The 19,414-nt window shown below is 40.5% G+C and overlaps 2 protein-coding genes across 6 annotated transcripts in view; both read right to left on the bottom strand.

Moving 5' to 3' along the window:
• The window catches only part of SASH1 (SAM and SH3 domain containing 1), a 270,968-nt gene that overhangs the window by 167,951 nt on the left and 83,603 nt on the right, over positions 1–19,414 (bottom strand). For 2 of the 5 annotated variants that reach the window (XM_039532952.1, XM_039532946.1), the window contains exon 1: positions 5,569–6,574. The exons of 2 other annotated variants lie outside the window; for them this stretch is intronic. In XM_039532952.1, the coding sequence (XP_039388886.1) occupies positions 5,569–5,664 (96 nt within the window). In that variant the 5' untranslated portion in view covers positions 5,665–6,574. Of the gene's footprint in view, positions 1–5,568; positions 6,575–19,414 lie in introns of those variants that run through there. One more of the 5 variants, XM_039532947.1, reaches the window with a different exon arrangement.
• Positions 1–19,414, bottom strand: part of SAMD5 (sterile alpha motif domain containing 5) — a 725,756-nt gene that overhangs the window by 26,355 nt on the left and 679,987 nt on the right. The window lies entirely within an intron of this gene.

A 19,414-nucleotide genomic window follows, 5' to 3' on the forward strand; every position in this document is an offset into this window, starting at 1 on the left:
TAATCCTTAAATCTAGCAAGAATAACTGTCTTGAGGTGCAGTTTAAAGGTTACAAGCAAAACAAAAGCATTTGGGGTTAGCACAGAGGAGTCCACAAGCCATAAAGAAATAAAAAGAGATTAAACCTAATCACATCTTCCTAGACATTTCCTGATCTACTTACATATCTGGGGTTTTAAATGAGTAGTTTCTAGGTATGATCTGATGATTTTTTATAACCGGTCCAAAGCTTCTTACAGCATTGCTGCTCTGCTCCCTCTCTCCGGAGAATGGTCAGAGACAGACAAAGAGGAAGTTTTTTTTCCCCATTTTAAAAAGTTCTAGCCTTCCCATTGGCTCTTCTGGTCAGGTGCCCACTCCTTTCCTTTTACCTATGCAGGGAAACTTTTTTACCCTTTACAAGTAAAGCAAGTAGAGAATAACTACTAAGAGGGATTTTATAGCTCTCTGGCTGGCTGGGTGTCCATAAAAGGGAGATACCCCACCCCTTTCATTTACCAGAGTCTATTTTAATTCATTTATATGAAAAATTATATTCTAATCCAACAGTCATGTTCTGCAAGATAGCAAAACTATATATGTCCCACCTCAAAAGATATGCCAGGTCTGTTTTATTCATCCTTGGCACCTGTGATTTGCTTTAAAAACCCACTCTAAAGTAGCTGCAGTAATGAAAACACTTTGCATCCAAGGATCTTACAGCAATATATAAAGGCAATTAAGTAGTAGTTTCCCCAGATGGGGAAACCAAGCCTAGAGATTACAGCACCTCATTTTCAAAAGTGTTCTCTACTTTTGGGTTCATCTGTTTTTGAGTGTTGAACTTGAGACATCCTGGGGTCTTATTTTCAGCAGTGCTGGGCACCTACAATTCCAGTTGAAGTCAGTAGCCTCAGTGTCTCAAGTTGGGCCCCCAAAAATTGAGGCACTCCAAGTAGTAGACTTTTTTGAAATATTAGCCTAAATTTGCATGCCTTATGTAAAGTCATGGCAAGCCAGTGACAGAGTCAGGAACAGAATCCAGAGAGCAGATCTTCAGCTGGAATAAATTGCCATTGATGGATGATACATTACACTAGCTAAGGATTTGCACCCAGGCCTTCTGACTCCCGGGACCTTTGGTTTAACAACACTGCACTCCTTTATTTACAATATACTGGATAATACGAATGTAATTAGAAATAATAGTAGCCAAAAAATTATCTGACGGGCTTCTCTCTTTTATGTTTAAAGATCTTTATTACTACTTTGATAAGAAATTAAACCTAACTGTTGAAAACTGCATGGAGCATTGTACTAAGAGCCTAGATTATGCATGCAAATGGCAGAATTCCAGATGCAAATATAAGCTGATTTTATTCCCCTAAACAGATAAACTGTTCTCTTTAGCTGGCAACTGTCCAGTAACTATAAAATGCTCTGGATAGAAATTAAGTGTCTTTGCCCAACACTTATCATTGATTCGCTAGCCTTGAAACCAGGAACTTGCTAACACTTTGAAACAATGAACTGAAAGGTCATCTAGTTTCATTGTAGCTCATACAAGAACCTCTGTATCCTTTGCTAAGATCTTGTTCTTTCAACAGGAAGAGTCCTAAGTGAGCCATAGCCTTGTCTTTGAATTAAATCCTTGCTCCATTGAAATTGATGGAAGTTTCAGCATTGAAATCAGTGGGGCCAGGATTTTACCCCACATATCCACTATAGCAGCAGTAGCCTAAGGGAAGAAACCTACTTGTAACAAAGAACTATGCTGCTTTAGGATACTATCTTCTTCACTATATTAATGCCATTAGGCCCTGCCCTAAAAGTACAGCTATAAAATGATCAAATCTATACACTTACCTGTGCAATATCACTAACTTTGACATCAGATCAAAGGCCTCACTGACAAACACATTCAGGATCTGACCAACAAGGTGGATTTGCACAACCAAGTCAGTCTTTCGTTCAGTTTGCTCTCACTACACAGTATAGTATTTGAATCAAACATACACCTTGGAACAGTTCCCTAAAATGGTGCTGCACACAGCAACACAGAGCATTTCCATGGCATAGACATTACTCATTGCAATCTCTCTCTGAAAATCCCACATGAATTTCACACCATCAATTGCTGATTTGAGACTTTGAACTATTAATTAGCCAGTGCTCTCCAACATGAGTATGTCTAAAATTAAGCATGAAGCTTTCAACTATAATTATGTTACCTAGTGCATTGCATTAACATAAATTGCTCCAAGGTGCTAACACTACAAGTGCTATCATTAGAGTAACTGCAATAAGGAAGAGAGGGAGGGACTGTCACTTTCACTTCTCCATCTCACTACTTGAGACCTTTCTCTCACGCTCACTTTTCCAACATTATATTCTCGATCCCCCCCCCCAAAATCTGTATCAATTCCACACTCTCTTTTCTAACTCAACTCCAGTTGTAACTAGCAGCATTAGTTACACTAATGCACATCCACTCAGTCAGTTTGGACATTTTAAATGGCAATCTAATTGCCAGGGGACTATACCTACAGTCAAACACCAGATCAAGAGATGAGGGCTCTATCTCCTGACCAACCACCAGTCAGCTGCTGAAAAAGGGACACTTCTGACTAAGACACTGCCCTAGACCCTGTTTGTGGATCTGGCTCTCCTACTGACTTCCTCAAGTAAATGTCTGATACATTTAAAACCCTCCCAACTGCTTGTGGCTGCTGGAAAGAAGGAGGAGCACCTTCTCTCTGTTCCCTTCCTGTCCTAATGCCTTCTGGCTGCTGCATGGGTGTGTGGGTCACTGACATTTTAACTTCTCCCTAGTCTTGGGGCTGCTGTGATGTGGATGTCTCCACTACTCTACTCCTTTCTTAGCTTTCAGGCTGTTGCAAGGGCAGTTGCTTAGCTATTCTACTACTACACCAATTTCTATTTTGGAGTCCTCCTCTCCAGTGAATTGGTTTAGTGCCTGCCTCTACTATAGCTCATAGGTTTCCCCTAGCAGCAGAAACGAAACTGACCAAACTCCAGTAAGTATTTACTCTGTTCCACTTGCTAAAGGCATGAGCAACAACAGAAGCACTGGAGTCTGTAGACTCAGGAGTACAACAGTGAATCAGTTTATGCTCAGTTCATATTTAGAATGTTTACTTTGCAACAATAGGGGCTAGAAACTTATTGTTTAAAATAAAATCTTAAGTTCTGCAGAAAATTGAAGGTCTTCATTCAGGAAAGCTTTTTTTCCCCCCCCCTCTCCACAGGTGAGTACATTTTCAAGACCCAATGCAAGGACTTATTTTAAAGTATTTGCAAATCTGTTTGTAATATACGGAGCTCCAGCAGGAAGAGAGTTATGCTGGGTAACTATTGTGGCTAATGCAAACACCAGCTACTTAGTTACCAAGTATCTCTTTCCTGCCATGTGGACTTACAATATGGACATTTTGTTTTAGATTAGTTTTCCTAGGAAAAAATAGGAGGGATCTATTTACCATGGAGGAAAATAGGATGTGCAGCCAGAACAAACCTGTCCACAAGTTGACATCACCCCAAATGATTTGATCTGAGAAAATCATAACTTTTCCCCTCTTAAAATTCACCATGCTGTATGGTAGGTTTGGCCACTTTCTAAACCCTTCTCTAAGACATCCAATAACCCTTTGCTTTCACTAAATGCAGAACTGAAATGTGCCAGAAAGAAAGAGAAAGAAGCTGTTCATAAAGTACCAACTGTGTACTCCCTATACAAACTGGCAAAATTGACTCCGCTTTCATTCATACACTAAAGTCATTAACAGAGAAATAGTGTATGGAGCCAGGTGCTACTAAATTGATTTGCCATTTGAATGAGGATTTCTTTGGGGAAAGGAAATAAGGAGGTATTTTTTAAACATCACCTTTAGAAGTATTTCATATGGAAAAGTCCTGTGGCATAGCAAATAAGTTTTTCTTAAACTCTAAAAAGCTTTAGACTAGAACTCTATTGGTTTTTTATCCCTATTAAGTTCTATAGAACTTTTCATAAGGAATTTGTCATGATATTCCTAGATGCTTATGGTGAATGATTAAAAAACCCAACATTCTTATTTGCTTTCAACATTCAGTATAGAGGGTTCTACTGTTAATTACCAGATTCCTATATTTACAGAAATTTGCCAGCTATGAACTTGTACATTATATTACTATTTGGTACTTACTAAGTGGCAATTGTCTAGGGTAATTATCACCTGTCACCTAAAATAAATATTATTCTAGCAGTGTAAGTAACAATAATAAAAAGTGACAGAGTCTTGTGGCACCTTATAGACCAACAGATGTATTGGAGTATAAGCCCACTTCCAGCCTAAAAAAAAAATTACAGAACAAATGACATACTCTGTTAGCCCACCTCTCTCTAGAAGTAGTCCAGAAATAGTGGTTAAAGTAATTAAATTCAGAGCATGTACAGTGTAGCTGTAGAATTTTGATCTACTGTAGCTGTTGAATAATTTAACCTCGGGGAGGGAGGAGAGGACACCAATGTAAGAAGAATGGTAGAAAGAAATATTTAACTCACTGCATACTTCATAAACAACTGTCTTATTTTAATAATTAAAAATGAACATTTCAAGAATCAAAACATGGCATCCAGGATTACTCCTTGGCACAATCTAAGCAGCAATTTCTAAAGCACAACTTTGTTCCAACCCTATAGCAGTTAACAGAGTGTGCTGTGTTACTTATTCACTGAATACCACACACTGCAAATTTCTATCTATTAAAAAAAAATCTAGCTCCCCAGATTTAAACCAAGTTTGACATGGTGAGAAGTGAAACTCATGCACAGAGTTTTTAGAAGTTTCAATAGTTGAACCTAGTCCCAGTTACTTATATTGTCAAATATGATACAGACCAATATAAAACAGTAAGTTCTTCAACCAAACTGAAAAGGCATTTTGCTAGACATGGAACACTTAAAATCTGTGTTAAATAGTTGTGAATTGCAAAGCAACTCTTAAAATGGTGCTCAGTATTATGTTCTTGGAGATAATATATTCACAAAATGCCAACTGCTAAAGATGAAAAGAGACATTATTGCTAACTATATTCCAAACTTGTGATAATGATCATCCAAGAAACAGTTTCTCTCAGCATGAAAATTTTCCAGGGATAGAAAAAAGAAAAGCTAATCCACAAAATTTCTAAAGGCAAAAAACAAACAGGATGGTGAAGCCGGATATCATAACAACAACTGATAACAGTGTTAAACTTACCAGATAAAATTTGCAGCAGGTACTGTACAAAGTGCAATGTATCTGTAAGGGTTTACCACATGTGCACAACCCTGAAAAAAATCTCACTCATCTCTGATGATTCAACAAGAAAAATGGTTACTTTACAAGAAAATCCAGCTAAATTTTTATTCCACATTTTTTCAAGCAATTCCACAAATTTCCCTTCTTAGTTTTGCAGCACACACTTTTTTAAACAAACAGCGCAACAGAACAGCTGCTTTGAGTACAATACACAGTGATTCAGATCTCCCATCTTCTTACTTATTTCTCTTTCCTTCCCTTCGCCTAGTAGCCCCCAGCAACTCACCAGTATTCCCATTACATCCGTCCACAGCTTGGAGAACGCATCAGACATCATGCTGTCTGGCTGGGGTTCGGGGCAGGCTGCTTGTTCCTCCTCCATGACTAGATGGATTCCCTGTCTCAGTAGAGCTTAATACTGGTTCCCAACAACAACTTTCTGTCAAAGGGATGACTCTTCAACACACCACACACCGACAACAAACACTTCCCCAGTCCTTCTGAACAGCTTCACGATGCCTTCTCATCTGATCTCTGCTACCAGCCAAATCACTGCTTCCCAAAAGAAATCTTCAAGGACAGGGGGGAAGGGGGGTGGAAATCTCCTCCAGGTCAGATGCCAGATCCTGCTCGGTCATTAGAGCTTTCCCCTAGGGTCTGTCCTCTCTTAGCTGATGGAGCCAGGAGCTGTACACAGCTGACATTCCTTCCAAAACTTTTCTGGTAGAGCTGCAGCAACAGGGTAGCAGAAGGTAAGTCTGCGCCACAGTTTCACCGCGGGGGTTCTCGTAAGCTTAAAAGCAAAGGATTCATTGTAAAATCGTCCTTCCCACAAACAGACAAACATCCATCTAAAAGCGAGTCCCTTAGAGAGTCAGCTTGTAAGGCACTGCTAGCAGAATAGGTGCCTATGGTTTCTTTTCAGCGCGTAGATAACTTTCTAGTACCCCTTTCTTCCAAATGAGCTCTCCCAGTTTCACATGACTGCTCACTCCCCCAGCTAAAGAAAGCTTTTAGCAACAAAAGGTACTCTGATGTCAGGCTCTTTGCATGGAAATGAGCCACAGGCAGGAGAACAAATCGCCTGTTGAAAGAGCAGCCTCTGGCGTGCACAAGTTTGGAGTCACCAAAGCAAGTCACTTAAAAAATTCTCCGTCACATACAGGAAGGAACCTAAAGCAGCCTTCACACTAGCCCAGCCTCCCCAGGACTCCGCGTCCCAGGGATCCCCACCTTTTCCAGGGACGCCAGCCTGACTCCGCCTTTCTTGTTTCAGAAAAACAAGCGCTGGAAACTTGGTCCGCCCCGAGGCTGGGCGCGAGGGTTGTTTTATTCGGTTGGGGGTGTGTGTGTGTGTGGTTTGCTATTGCGCTCTTCTCTCACGCAGACACATACACAGCTTGGGAACCATTCGGCATCTGACAAGGCAAAATGATGAACTGAGAGGAACAGTGATTTTTATTTTAAAGTGTAAAAAACTTTTGTAAAAATTGCAACCTTTAGCTGCCATAGGGACGCTACCATGTGGATTATGTTATTGCTAAACATTTCCAGCAACAGATATTTTTAGTTGACTATTAGACCCCCACTATTTTTCTTTTTCAAAAGGGGCAATCTGTCATTGATTAGGTTTTATAAGGCGAGCTTCCCTGAGGGCAAGGTTATGGAAATATTTCCTTGCCTTGTGTTTCTTATTTAGTTTTGTTTTTTTCCCCATAGGATGATGAACTGCAATAACCAACAATTACATATGGCGCTCCCTCTTTTGGGGAAGTGGTTGATTGTACATGCATTTAAACACATTTATTTGTGAAGGTGTAGTCAATAAAATCATGACAAATTAATAGGACTTTAGGATATAACGCAAACTGATATAACATGAATTCGGATATAATTTGCTAAGGCAGCGCTGGGTGTGTGTGTGCTGCTGCCCACTTGGGCGGATCAAAGCAAGTTTGATATAACGTGGTTTCATCTATAACTTGGTAAGATTTCTTGGCCCTGGAGGACAGCGCTGTATTGGGGCAGAGGTGTACTTCTAGAGAAATAGAAGAGTGATGGAAGACTCTTAAATTCTCCCCCCACATAACCTATGTATAGTATTTTGCTCAGGGCAGAGCAAATCACAACCCTACAATTCCAAAGCCCACCCACAAATTTAGAAGAGCTGGATATTTCTGCTAAAATGATCAGCAGTATATAGTTTAAATGTAATATGATTTGTTAGGCTTTAAAATTAATAACCACCACCTCAAAAAGCTATTGTTTCAAGCTGCCATTCATCTGAAGCCCTGTGTGCAGGGGGTGAAACTGTCATCGTATTTAGTAGCTGTAATGGTATTTTCAGCATTTTAAGCTGTAGTATAGATGGGGCACAAGCATCTTCAGTACTATGTCAGCCTGGTTCCCAAGTAGAATGTTGGCCTCCCAATGGCTCAGAGACAGCACCAGAGCTTGGCTGCTGCTTATGCTTTTTTTCCCCCTACCTACCACCACGAAAATTTACCAGTCTTGTCAGTTTTCACAGTAGTTAGATGGAACCCTTTGGGCAGCCATGAAACTGACAAGAATGAGGTCAATTTCATGCTGCTGCTGCTTGGGAAAGCTAGCAGCAAAGATTGACCCTGGAATAATTCAGGGGAGAGCAGGACTCAAACTGACACTGGGAGAGGGATAAAGTAGCAGAGGCATGACACACCCATGCACACAAGCAGAGAATGCTCCTTCTCCCTGCCACACAGCCACTGGATTCAATTTATAAAGTTTCTGAGGGGCAGGGACTTCAAATCTACTAAGCACAGCCTGGTTTCAGGAACAGATCCCTGGTAGAAATCCCACAACTCTCCCCTTTTCCCGGATGTGAGGGAAGAAGATATTGGCTTCTTTGGCCACTGTCTTTTGACAATATTGGTCTTTTAACTAGTTAGTCCTCAAGCTATTAAATGCCTGAAAAAAATCCCAAGACCCAGGGTGGTAAATGAGTGAGTGTACAGCTGAGCAGGACAGAAAAAAGGAGAGAGAGATTCACAGAAAAGTATAGAATCTCAGGGTTGGAAGGGACCTCAGGAGGTCATCTAGTCCAAGTAACAAGTAACAAAAGAAGCAAGCTACTAAAATAGAGAGACAATATTGATGATGAGGTGAAGTTTTTACTGGCACACATTTAGGATGTCCTACATTTCATACATGACTTTTCCCTACTCATGAGCAATACAGCAAGGCCAACACACACGGGGACAGATTTTGAAAAGTAGTGAGGAACCTAAAGATGCAGACAAGCGGGGATTTCAACGGGAGCTAGGTGCATAGGCCCTTTTGTAAATCCCACTAGATGTCCATCTGTGTGTTTAGGCACCTAAAGATATTTCATAGTCTGGCCCTTGAAGATAAAAATCTTTACATTTGATATTTTAAATTATATGTAAATATGGACCCTACATACCCGCCCACACGCACACCTAAATATGTATGTGAAGTACTGAAAGGTTTTATTGGCACTCGTCTGAGAGGACTTGCATAGCTCACAAGTAGTTCCATTAGTCAGGAGTAATAAGGCCAATGGGGGATCCAAAATGCGTGTATGTTAAACCTTCATACCACAGTCATGCAACTTCAAGCATCCAAAAATCATGTAGTCAGGCACCCAAACATCATTTCATGTAAAAATATAATGCATTTGGAATCTCTTTATAATTTTTTTTTGTAATGTTTAGGGTACACTCATTTTGTCATTACCAAGAGGTCTAGACATTCTTTTTTAAAACAAGACTGAGCGGCTCAATTCATCACTTGACTCCAGGAGCTGGAGCTTTAGGAACATACCAAATATTGTGAGAGTTGGCAACACCATCCGGTATAAGCCTCATTAATTTATGGTTTCATCTCAAGACATTCTTCCTAAAAGATGCCATGTTCCAAGAGCTGCAGTGACAAAGGCATGACAAACTGTCACTCCCCACTCTCAGAGAGCATCTTTCCCCCACACTCAGAGTCATCCCAGTGGTAATTCTCCTCATTGTCCTTGAGCAGTGAGACCCAGTGGAATTTTGCAGCACTTTACGGGGACCAGTTATATCAAGAGTATGGGAGTTCTAGGGCAAGCTGAAGCACAGATCTACAGCAGCGAGTCTAGCTGCCTACAATTTGGGTTCTTGATTACAGTTTTTCTGTCATGTTGTATCTTGGGGTAATTGATTTCCAGTTATCTAACATGTAGTCTAGACCCCCCCCCCCCATCATCTGCATAATCAACCAATAGCTGCAAGATCCCATAACTCAATTATCTCATCAGCTTCCTGTGTGCCTGCAACGCCTACTGATGTCAGTAGGAGTTGCGCAAACACAACTGACAGGACTGTTCAACTTCAGGAGCACTGACTTTTCACAAATCAACAAGCATCCCCCACCACTCCCAATGCAGACCTGACTAGAAGTCAGCCTTGAAAACATGCTAGGTGTTGTACTCTATTGTCAGGGAAAAAATCACATGTATGCTCATAAACACACATATACATATACACACACCTGGGTGCTCAGCAACAGCATATGCACAAACCCTTCAGTCATGAGGCTAAGGGTCAAATTCCTTTTGCAACAAAGAAGTATCTCATCTCTCTGTGGTCTCACATCGTAGTAACAGGTACAAAATTAAACATTCAAAGTTTAATTATATGCAAAAATATTTCAAAACAATTTCTTTATTTTCCCTTAATTTTTTAAAATTTTAATTTAAACAATATTGAGTTTACTCTTGGCTTCAGGATCCTTTACCAGTTTCTCCATATTAACTGCTTCAGTTACAGGATCCGGATACTACCCGCCAGTGCAAAGTATACTCTGCTGAGCATCCTAAGAGGCTTATATCTGAAGGCAGGATTGAATCCTAGATGCACAGAGTGGATGGTGTAAATTAATGCAAGGCAGTATATTGGGACCAATTTGTGTTTCACTAATTTTCCACAGGCACAACTCCATTGATTTCAAAGGAGTAACTCCAGATTTATGCAGATAAAAGTGGCAGGAGAGAGAGTCAGGCCCATTATGATAAGCTATTTTCACATCACACAATTATATATGCTTTTAAAAGCATATGATTCAAAAGCACCATTCACCAATTAGATGATTCCATCAGGTCTTGCCCATTTTGTAAATCAGGCCATCCAACAATACTGACCTGGTTTTCTTTCAAAATATGTTTATAATTCAGGCCACATACTCTGCTAAACTTATGCACTGCTGTACAGATCAGAAATCACTAACTGTTTCAGAGGTTTAGCTGTCAGCGTCAACTATTATTGCTAATTTTATGATCATCACTAGAGCAGCAGACTAATGCCCTCAACACAAACCAAAAGGGGGTCTGAGCTGTATAATTCAATTAGTGGAAAGCAGTTATGGAGATTAATAAAATAAAACAAAGTCTGAAAGCTTCACATTAGACAATATCAATTATTTTCTCAGTTATCTGAATCCCCCCAGACTAAAGAATAAAAACAAGAGAGAGAAATGCCCCTGAAAATTACTCTAGTAATCTTTCAACAGTTAGGATTAGTGCTATATAACAACTACCAATTTAAAACACTGCCAAGGCTGGTGGAGGGGGGGGGGTCTAAGGCTTTGGTTAGGAGAGGCAAAATACAGTGACCCTCACTTTGTATGACTCATCGTAGAAGTCAAAGAAATCTAAACGTGGCTGTAATATTCACTGTGGGCTTTTCTGGAAAGATACTTGTTGAGTCATAAGGAGAAAGGAAAGGATCATATCCTCTTTTCCTGCATGCAGATATATTCAGAAATTGTCTCATGTCCTGTCCAGTCCCCCCACTCCACCCCACAATTAGGGCTGACATGACACTTCCTAAGCACTTGAGCTCTACTGTAAAGTCTCTTTCAGTGCAGATACTGACTTGGTGATCTCCAGCATGAGAGGCACAAGTCAGTCTTATAATCATACTTTTGTTTCCTCATATCATTGAATTTCTTGTCCAGCACCACACTTCTCTACTCTTATGGGACAACTAACCTTGTTCGTGTTTATTTCCTCTCACACACGGCACCTGGATATTTAAGTTTGTCTGAACTTCCATTACACAGCATTCAACAATTAAATTAAATAAAAAACAAATAATATTTTGCTCTTCTATCGCTCCTTTTTCAAAACAGTAACTAACTCTCAGAGCACAGCTCTCTGTGGGTTAGCTAAGAATCCCAATTAACTTTACAGATGGGTAACTAAGGAAGAGTGAGTTGCCCAACGTTACTCAGCAAGTGGTAGAGCTGTGAATAGCACTCAGGTCTCTCACTTCCCAATCCTGTGTCCCAAGGAGTAAGGTACACTCCCTCCCTTATTATTATGGTTGCTAGGTGGTGGCTTGGGTTACTGCAGAAGCCTTTCACATTCTAATTCCTCTGTTCAACTTTTGAGTAGATCACAAGTAAAAATGAGCTTTGATGATCTCATTCCAATTCTGATCATAAAACCACCCAATGGTTTGGGACAATTCAGCACAACTGGCAATCCTTTCAGAGGCCCAGCGCTGGAGCAAATGATGCTGAGGACTGCAATAGCAGGTGAGGGGAATGTAGGAGGAGATGCTTGAGGCAAGTTTGCACAATGATTGCCTACACTATGCCTGGAACAAGCCTATGGTACACACCCTTCTTTTGCATGACCGAGTCACACATTTTTAAACAAACATCACCACTCCTCTAAAAGATGTTTATTGCACCTCCCTTTAGAGAATAAAAAACTGCTTCTTCCTAAAAATTCTAGGCTCTTCTCAGGATTAAAATTTGTATTAAATAAATCTTTGCACAAGTGTCATTGAAAATCAGACACGTATTACACCAAAAATTATCTAATTCCCACCCATTACAAGAGAAATATCTCTGAGCTGCCTGTGACAAAATAGCTGGATAAAGTCCGCTGGTAAAAGTGTCACTCTGCTCTTCTAATGGGTGAACTTGTAAGTAATGTCAACTTATTTTAAATGGATGGGGGGGGGGTTTGAACAATTTCTCTTAAATAAAGAGAGCACTTCCTGTGTCCTTAAGGAATACATAATCCTCTCCTGAACATACAAAGCAATACAGTACAGCTCAGAGCCTGACAAGATAAAATGCAATGAATGATCTTCAGTTGTCTGTCGAAACAATGAATACGTTATCATTCTAAAGATACAGGGATAGACAGTGCTGAGAACTTGACTTTTGGTCAAAAATGGATTCAGGGAAGATTCATAGACCTGCACCTCCAGACCCTGTGCTCCACAAGGGATGTGGGGAATGCTGCAGCGGCAGCACCAGTGGGATCAGGGGAATCCACAGAAAGTGAATCCAGACATAGTATGGTGCAAAAACAGATGTCTAGTGTCAGAATTAAGGGAACAAATTATAATTCAGTGTACGCAAACCAGTAACCTTTCCAGTACAAAACAAACTGATAGCTCAGTGTCTAGCTGCAGACCAGACATTTGCCTACAGTAACTTTCTCCACCAATGGGACCTTTTTTCCCCACGGTCACTTCCTGCTAGGGTAATTCTCTGCCAATTGCTTTGCCAACTGGATAAGTTGAAGAGGCATGGAAAGAGTCCCAAACACCCAGGCTACCAGTCCCTCAGAGGGCAGAACCCCATTCCGCCCCCTCTCACCTTTAAGAAAAGGCTGTATACGGTCCTAGGCCAACTACGCCTTTAATAGCTTTCTGGCTGCCCAGTCAGACCAAACCAGGGGCATCTTCAGCTGTTTCAGAATATGCCCCTGGCCAGCTGACCCCAGCACCACCAGGCAGGCTTGGACAAGTAAATTAAGCTGGAATTTATGGAGGATAGCAGCAGCTATGCCACAGGAGACCAGAGTGTACTGTAACTGCATTCCCAACCCCAAGCATTCAAAAATCAGTCAGGCACCAAAAAATCATGGAATTGGTTTAACTATGAGATTTTTAAAATGTGTGTTGGATTCTCTCTCTTTGGCTTCTGGTTTCTGAGCCTTTAGGATGCATTTGGGTCACATTTTCAAGCTTTTCTTTGGAACAATTTTTTTTTAAAATGAAAGAGACGATTCTCACATCACCACTTGCCTCCAGGAGTTCTGGCTTTAAGTAAAACATCAACACTTGTGATAATATCATGAGCATTTGCAACACACTGACAAATATCATGAAGATCCATCTGTGGCTATAATAAAAATATTGGGCCTGACTCTCCATTGCCTTGGATCCTGTGTTGTCATTTCCACTGGTGTTATAAGTTGGTGTAAAATGCTACCAAATCCAAATCCTCCACTCGTAATGGTGGTAGTATTAGCACTTTAAAACTCACTTTACACTCTCTGGCAACACAACGTGAAAGGCAGTGGAGAACCAACTCCAATATGTAACATTTATTTTTAACTATACCATCAAAAAGCTACCAGAAATGTATCCTTGCCCTCCCCACACTCAAACCTGGACCACTGGAGAAAGGGCTATTTTGCTAAACTAAAATCTAGTGAGGCTGTAGCAGACACGTATCATTTCTGTAAGCTATTTGAAGTAGAGAAATGGAGGGGGGAGTAATTTAGAAGAGCAGCTGCTTCGAGTTAGGGCAACTCAGCTGGAAGGTAAAGGTGCCTGTCAAACTGTAATTAAAGTGCCGAGAAGCCTTCTATCATAAACTGCAGCTTTTAAACACCAGCCAATCCACTTTCAAGAGCTGAGAAAGAAACAGACAGACAAAGTGACGACAGGCATAAGCACCGCTCAGAATGTGTCTCCCAGCTATTCTCTCAATTCATATTTTGGGAAGTCTGTGAACAGAAGGATATTGTGATCAGTGGTGTGCGTGGGAGGGATTTATTCTACACAACCTGACCAACTGTATCCATGATGATACAGCAACCCTTGAGGGCAGTGAGATAGCTATGTTGGGCTCAATTCTCGTAAGTTTTGCAAGGAAATCATTGTGCCTGAACATTAGGTCTATCGTGCTGCTGTCTCTGTCTCCCCCTGAGAAAACAATGCAAAAGTTGCAATAATCAGGCAAGTCAGTTTGAAGATGGTCATACAGGTTTCTGCATAGTTGTCTGTGCGTTCTGCAGCAAACATATGCTTATTGAAAAGTAATCTGATACTGTGATTTTTAAATGTTATTAGTACACACAGTGTTTAGTGACATTCTGACATAAGTGGAGAGAAGTGATTTATGAGGATGAAATAAAGGAAATAAGTAAGTATTGCTTGACTAAATGAAAAAAGGAAAGGATACAATAATCATCTACCAGTAAAATGACCACCAAGGGGGAAATAAAACACAATAATAATAAATACTTTGCTCATATATAGCATTTTTCAGCAGATCTCAAAGCACTCTACAAAGTAGAGTTGTTTAGGATAGTTCATAACAAGGAATACCTCAGAACACAGCAATAAACTATATGGTCTCAAAGCTTTGGATATTGAATTTAGGGCATTATTGTGTATACAAAAGCTTTTTTTGGCCATTTTTAATGGTTTTAAAAATCTGTTATAATCTGTCCCTCACCCAGGATCTGTGCAGCTAGACTAATGATAATTCAGGAACCTGTCTTCACAGGAAAGGAATATAGAAAACAGTACCAATGACTGTTCATACCATGGATCCTGGTTGCAAGCCAGATTTCCACCTGAAGCTATGAGAAGGAAGAAAAACCAGTATTTAAAGTATCTAGAATAGCCTCTGTTCAAAGGTGGCATATAAAGGCACATGATGGTGTGATGTTCTGTAAATGTTTTATTGGCTCTCATTTAGGTGACCTATATTACTCATGAGTGGCAAAGCTGGGATTTGTTACATAGCAAGTCTAAACTCATGGAAAATAAAATCTTCATTGTGTATTATATGTTTATATGTAACGTTTGTGCATACAAAGAACAGTGAAGCTTTCATTAAGATATCTCAACTAGGCTATGTCCTACCTTAATTAACCTCTTAAAAGCACCCTCCAAATTTTGTTCCATAACACTTCCTAGGTAATATTTTACTTAAAGATACAGGTCACCTCTATTAGGAAACTACCTTTGCTGGTTCCTTGGGTAGTTACTTGAAACAGCTTTCAATATATCAAAAGTAATTTAAGCTGATACTTTCAGTTGTCTGTACTTGCCCAGCTGTTTCTTCATGTTTGCCTGTAACTAGAAGGGAATGCAATCCCTGCTGCATACACTGCTATTTAATAATGTCAAATGTATCTGGCAGTTTGGAAAAAATGATATTTAAAATATTTTAGTGTCTGTTTCCAAAGACAATTATAATGGGCTGTAAGGGGGCATTATTTTAATAACTTGGAGCTAATTTGTTTTGAGTGGATGCATGAGAGAGGGCTAGAACAAAGAATCCAAATAGGATTTTCATGTTTGACTGTTCTGTGTCATGTGTTAGAGACAGACTGCAAACCTCTTACTTACAGTGATGAATAGATATGCACACAAGCAGTAGTCCATTGGTGTCAATGGGACCATTCACAGTGCATAAAGTTAAACACATGCCTGAGTCTTTGCAGGATCACGGTCTGTAAGTACAGAATATAATGAGTTGTAAAGAATCCAAGGGAGCTTAAATGCATTACATACCTGTGCCTCACAAAGAATTATTAATATCTACAGAATTAGAATATTTTATGCAGATCTTTTTTAATACTGTGATTCTGCTAGATACAAGCCAGCATCAGGTCTGGTTTTTATAATGACAAGACGTTTGAGCCCCTGTGGTAGTGTGTAATCGATATGATTGTGGATGACGGTTGCCTGAGGGGCAGCCTGATGCGCAAGGAAGCCAAGAATCTCTCATTCAATATCCTTCGTAAGGGGAAGATCCCAGAAAATGCAGCTGCAAAGGGGAAAGGGTTTGCTGTTAGTTCACTTATACCTCAATTAAAATATATTAAATATTTATTTGGGGCTCTCTCACCCCTTTCAGTTTGGTCCCCAGTCCATCTGGGGGGAATTACAACCTCTCCTCTTACAACAAATATCTTGGCATGGGTTGCTCATAAAAACCTCCTGATAAATCAGAAATTTATTATGATTTAAATCTTGGAAGCACATTTCATTTCTCATTTAAATCATTCAAACCAGAACACGCACAGTACATGCTGCATAGCAGGAGACAATCTTTAGGAGAAATTCACAAGGGTTCAACATACTATGTTGAAACCTATTAAAAAAAACCAATTTTCCGTACTCTTTCCCTGAGTTACACGTGTTAGTGGGTGTGCATGTAGCTATGCCAAGGTTTGCAAAAATGATTAGTCATGGCGGGTGCATCAGTGTTTGAGTGCTCAATTTGAGGGCCTGATTATTAAAAAGTGCTGAGCACCTGCTCTCTGTCAGTATGTCTCCACAGCAAAAAAACAAACAAAAAAAAGCCATGTCAGCAAGTCTCAGAGCCCAGGTTACCCGACTCAGGCTTATAGGGCTTGTGCTGTGGGGCTAAAAACAACAGTGTAGATCAGGGGTCGGCAACCTTTCGGAAGTGCTGTGCCGAGTCTTCATTTATTCACTCTAGTTTAAGGTTTCGCGCGCCAGTAATAGATTTTAACATTTTTAGAAGGTCTTTTTCCATAAGTCTATAATATATAACTAAACTATTGTTTTATGTAAAGTAAATGTTTCTAAAATGTTTAAGAATTTTCATTTAAAATTAAATTAAAATGCAGAGCCCCCCGGACTGGTGGGCAGGACCCGGGCACTCTCTGAAAATCAGCTCGCGTGCCGCCTTCGGCACCCGTGCCATAGGTTGCCTACCCCTGGTGTAGATGTTCACACTTGGGTTGGAGCCCAGCCTCTCACACCCGGGGGGTGGATCTTGGAACCCAGACTCCAGCATGAGCCCAAATATCTACATTTAAAGCTCCAAGAGCCCAAGTCAGTTCATCTGGGCTCCGAAACTCTCTGCCACAGGATGGTGTGTAGGTTCTCTGTTGTCCCTCCCCGCCCCCGTGTAGACATATCCGAGAAGTCAGACATCAAGAAGCTTCTAGTTGGGAATCCAAAATTTGAGACACTCAAAATCACTATTTTGGACGTACACACGCAAATTCCCTGCATTAACTTATTGGTCTGTGTTTATGTAGCACACACAGATAGAGTCATATCTATAAATAAACCCACAGTCATATGTATGTATGTATGTATGTATGTATAAAGAAACCCACATACATAAATTAATGCATGAAAGAGGAGCCTACAACAGATGGCCAAGAAGTAAAAAAAAATTTAAAAGTAGCCAACTATGTCCACACAAGCCAGTTAAAAAGTTATCACTCGTTTTTAAATGCAGCGGTAAGCAAGTTAAAAAAAATGTTGCTGAAAAGGAAACACAAATGATCCAAGATTCCTTTGCCCACTCTTTCCCTACGCAGGATACATGGAGAACATTATGTTAAGGCCTTGTCAATTAGATGCAACATTAAAATGACATCCCATCTGCTCTGCAAATGTCAAAGAGACTGTGGCACCTGTTGGGGGAAAACAAGAGCAAGAGTTTTGCCACAGGTTTGATCAGTCCTACAAAACAAAGCATCACTTGTATCAGTGCTTCCCACAGCAGAAGCCCTTTGGAAAGTTTTGGAATATTTCTACAAATGGTGTTATGTCAGGGAGAAAATAAAATACTTTAAATATCCTCTCCAGTGACTGCTGCCATATTAAAGATCTGAGTCTACACCCCAAATATCAGTGAGTTTTGCCACTGACTTCAAGAATGCTGGATCTGGCCCCAAATAAGAAACTTCCCAGTGACAGATAGAAATTTCTGTTAAATACAGATCTGTAAAGAGCACTGAAATTGGCCAGTCAAACTTCAAGTATCTTGCTTCACTGCTTAGCCCTCTGGGGCTGAAACAGCTCCAAATAGGGCAGCCCAGAGGATTCAGGGAGCCTGGGGCAAAGCGGGGGAGCTGCGGCGCTTGTACTTACCCGGCGGCGGTCTGGGTCTTTGGCGGCATTTCGGCAGCGGGGGGCCCTTCAGTCGCTCCACGTCTTCGGCAGCACTGAAGGGCTCCCCGCCACCGAAATGCCACCGAAGACCCAGACCGCCGCCGGGTCAGGGCTTGCGGGGCCCGGGGCAAATTGCCCCACTTGCCCCCCTCTCTGGGCAGCCCTGGCTCCAAAAATAATTGCCATAGGAAATCTCCCACTGACTTAATCTGGAAAAGGATCAGGCTCAAAGATCAACACTAGCGGTATTAGAAAGGGACCAAGTTTAACTTCTGACTTTCAGAAGCAGTAGAAGCAACAGAACTAATATATATCAATCAGAGTCTCCCTGTCTCATTAACAAAGATAGGGCTCACTTTAAAGAGACAATTCCACTCTCAGAAAACTTCACAGGGTATTTTGTTTAAAATGTAATGTGTATCTAACTGGTCTTATGTGCACCAAAATGGAAAATAATGGTTGGTCTGGATATAAAACAATCCTCCCAGCTTTTGGGGAAAAAAATTAAAATTAGTTTTCCCATATCCCACACAATGACCATCTTAATTTTTCATAAAATTGACTTGTCTTAAAAAGAAAATCACCACCCTGTCATTGTTGACAATTACCCTTCCTGTACAATTATGAGTAAATGGAAGTTCTCCCCCTACTGTGCAATTTGCTCCTCCTGCCTGACTTATCCGTCATGTCAATGATCATTCAATATTTAAGACATTTTAATCCTTTCAGTTACACTGAATGGTGGTTTCACAAATACTGAATGAATTGTGACTTCGGTGAACGATGCAACTCAGAGCAACATGTTGAGTGAAAAGGGGAATTTCTGTTTACTCACAATTTTCTTGGAAATCTAGAAATGATGGGAAAGGAAATGCAAGGAAAAGTATGAAGCAGTTTGCTGAAATCTCTCTTGATAAAAGTTTTCCCAAATATATTTGTTTTGGATGGTGTTCCATCTTCTGAACATTTTTTGACACTATGTATTATTTGTATCACAGCAGCATCAAGAGGCCACATTTGAGATCAGGGCCCCATTTTGCTAGGCACTGTACAAACACATTGTAAGAGCTATCACTCTAAACAGACAAGAGACAAAACTGGGAAGGGAAGCTGAGCCATAGAGCCAGTGGCAGAGCCATAGAGCAAATAAGCCAGTGGCAGAACCAGGATAGAACA

This window comes from Mauremys reevesii, linkage group 3 (genome assembly GCF_016161935.1).
Source record: "Mauremys reevesii isolate NIE-2019 linkage group 3, ASM1616193v1, whole genome shotgun sequence".
NCBI classification, from domain to species: Eukaryota; Metazoa; Chordata; order Testudines; family Geoemydidae; genus Mauremys; species Mauremys reevesii.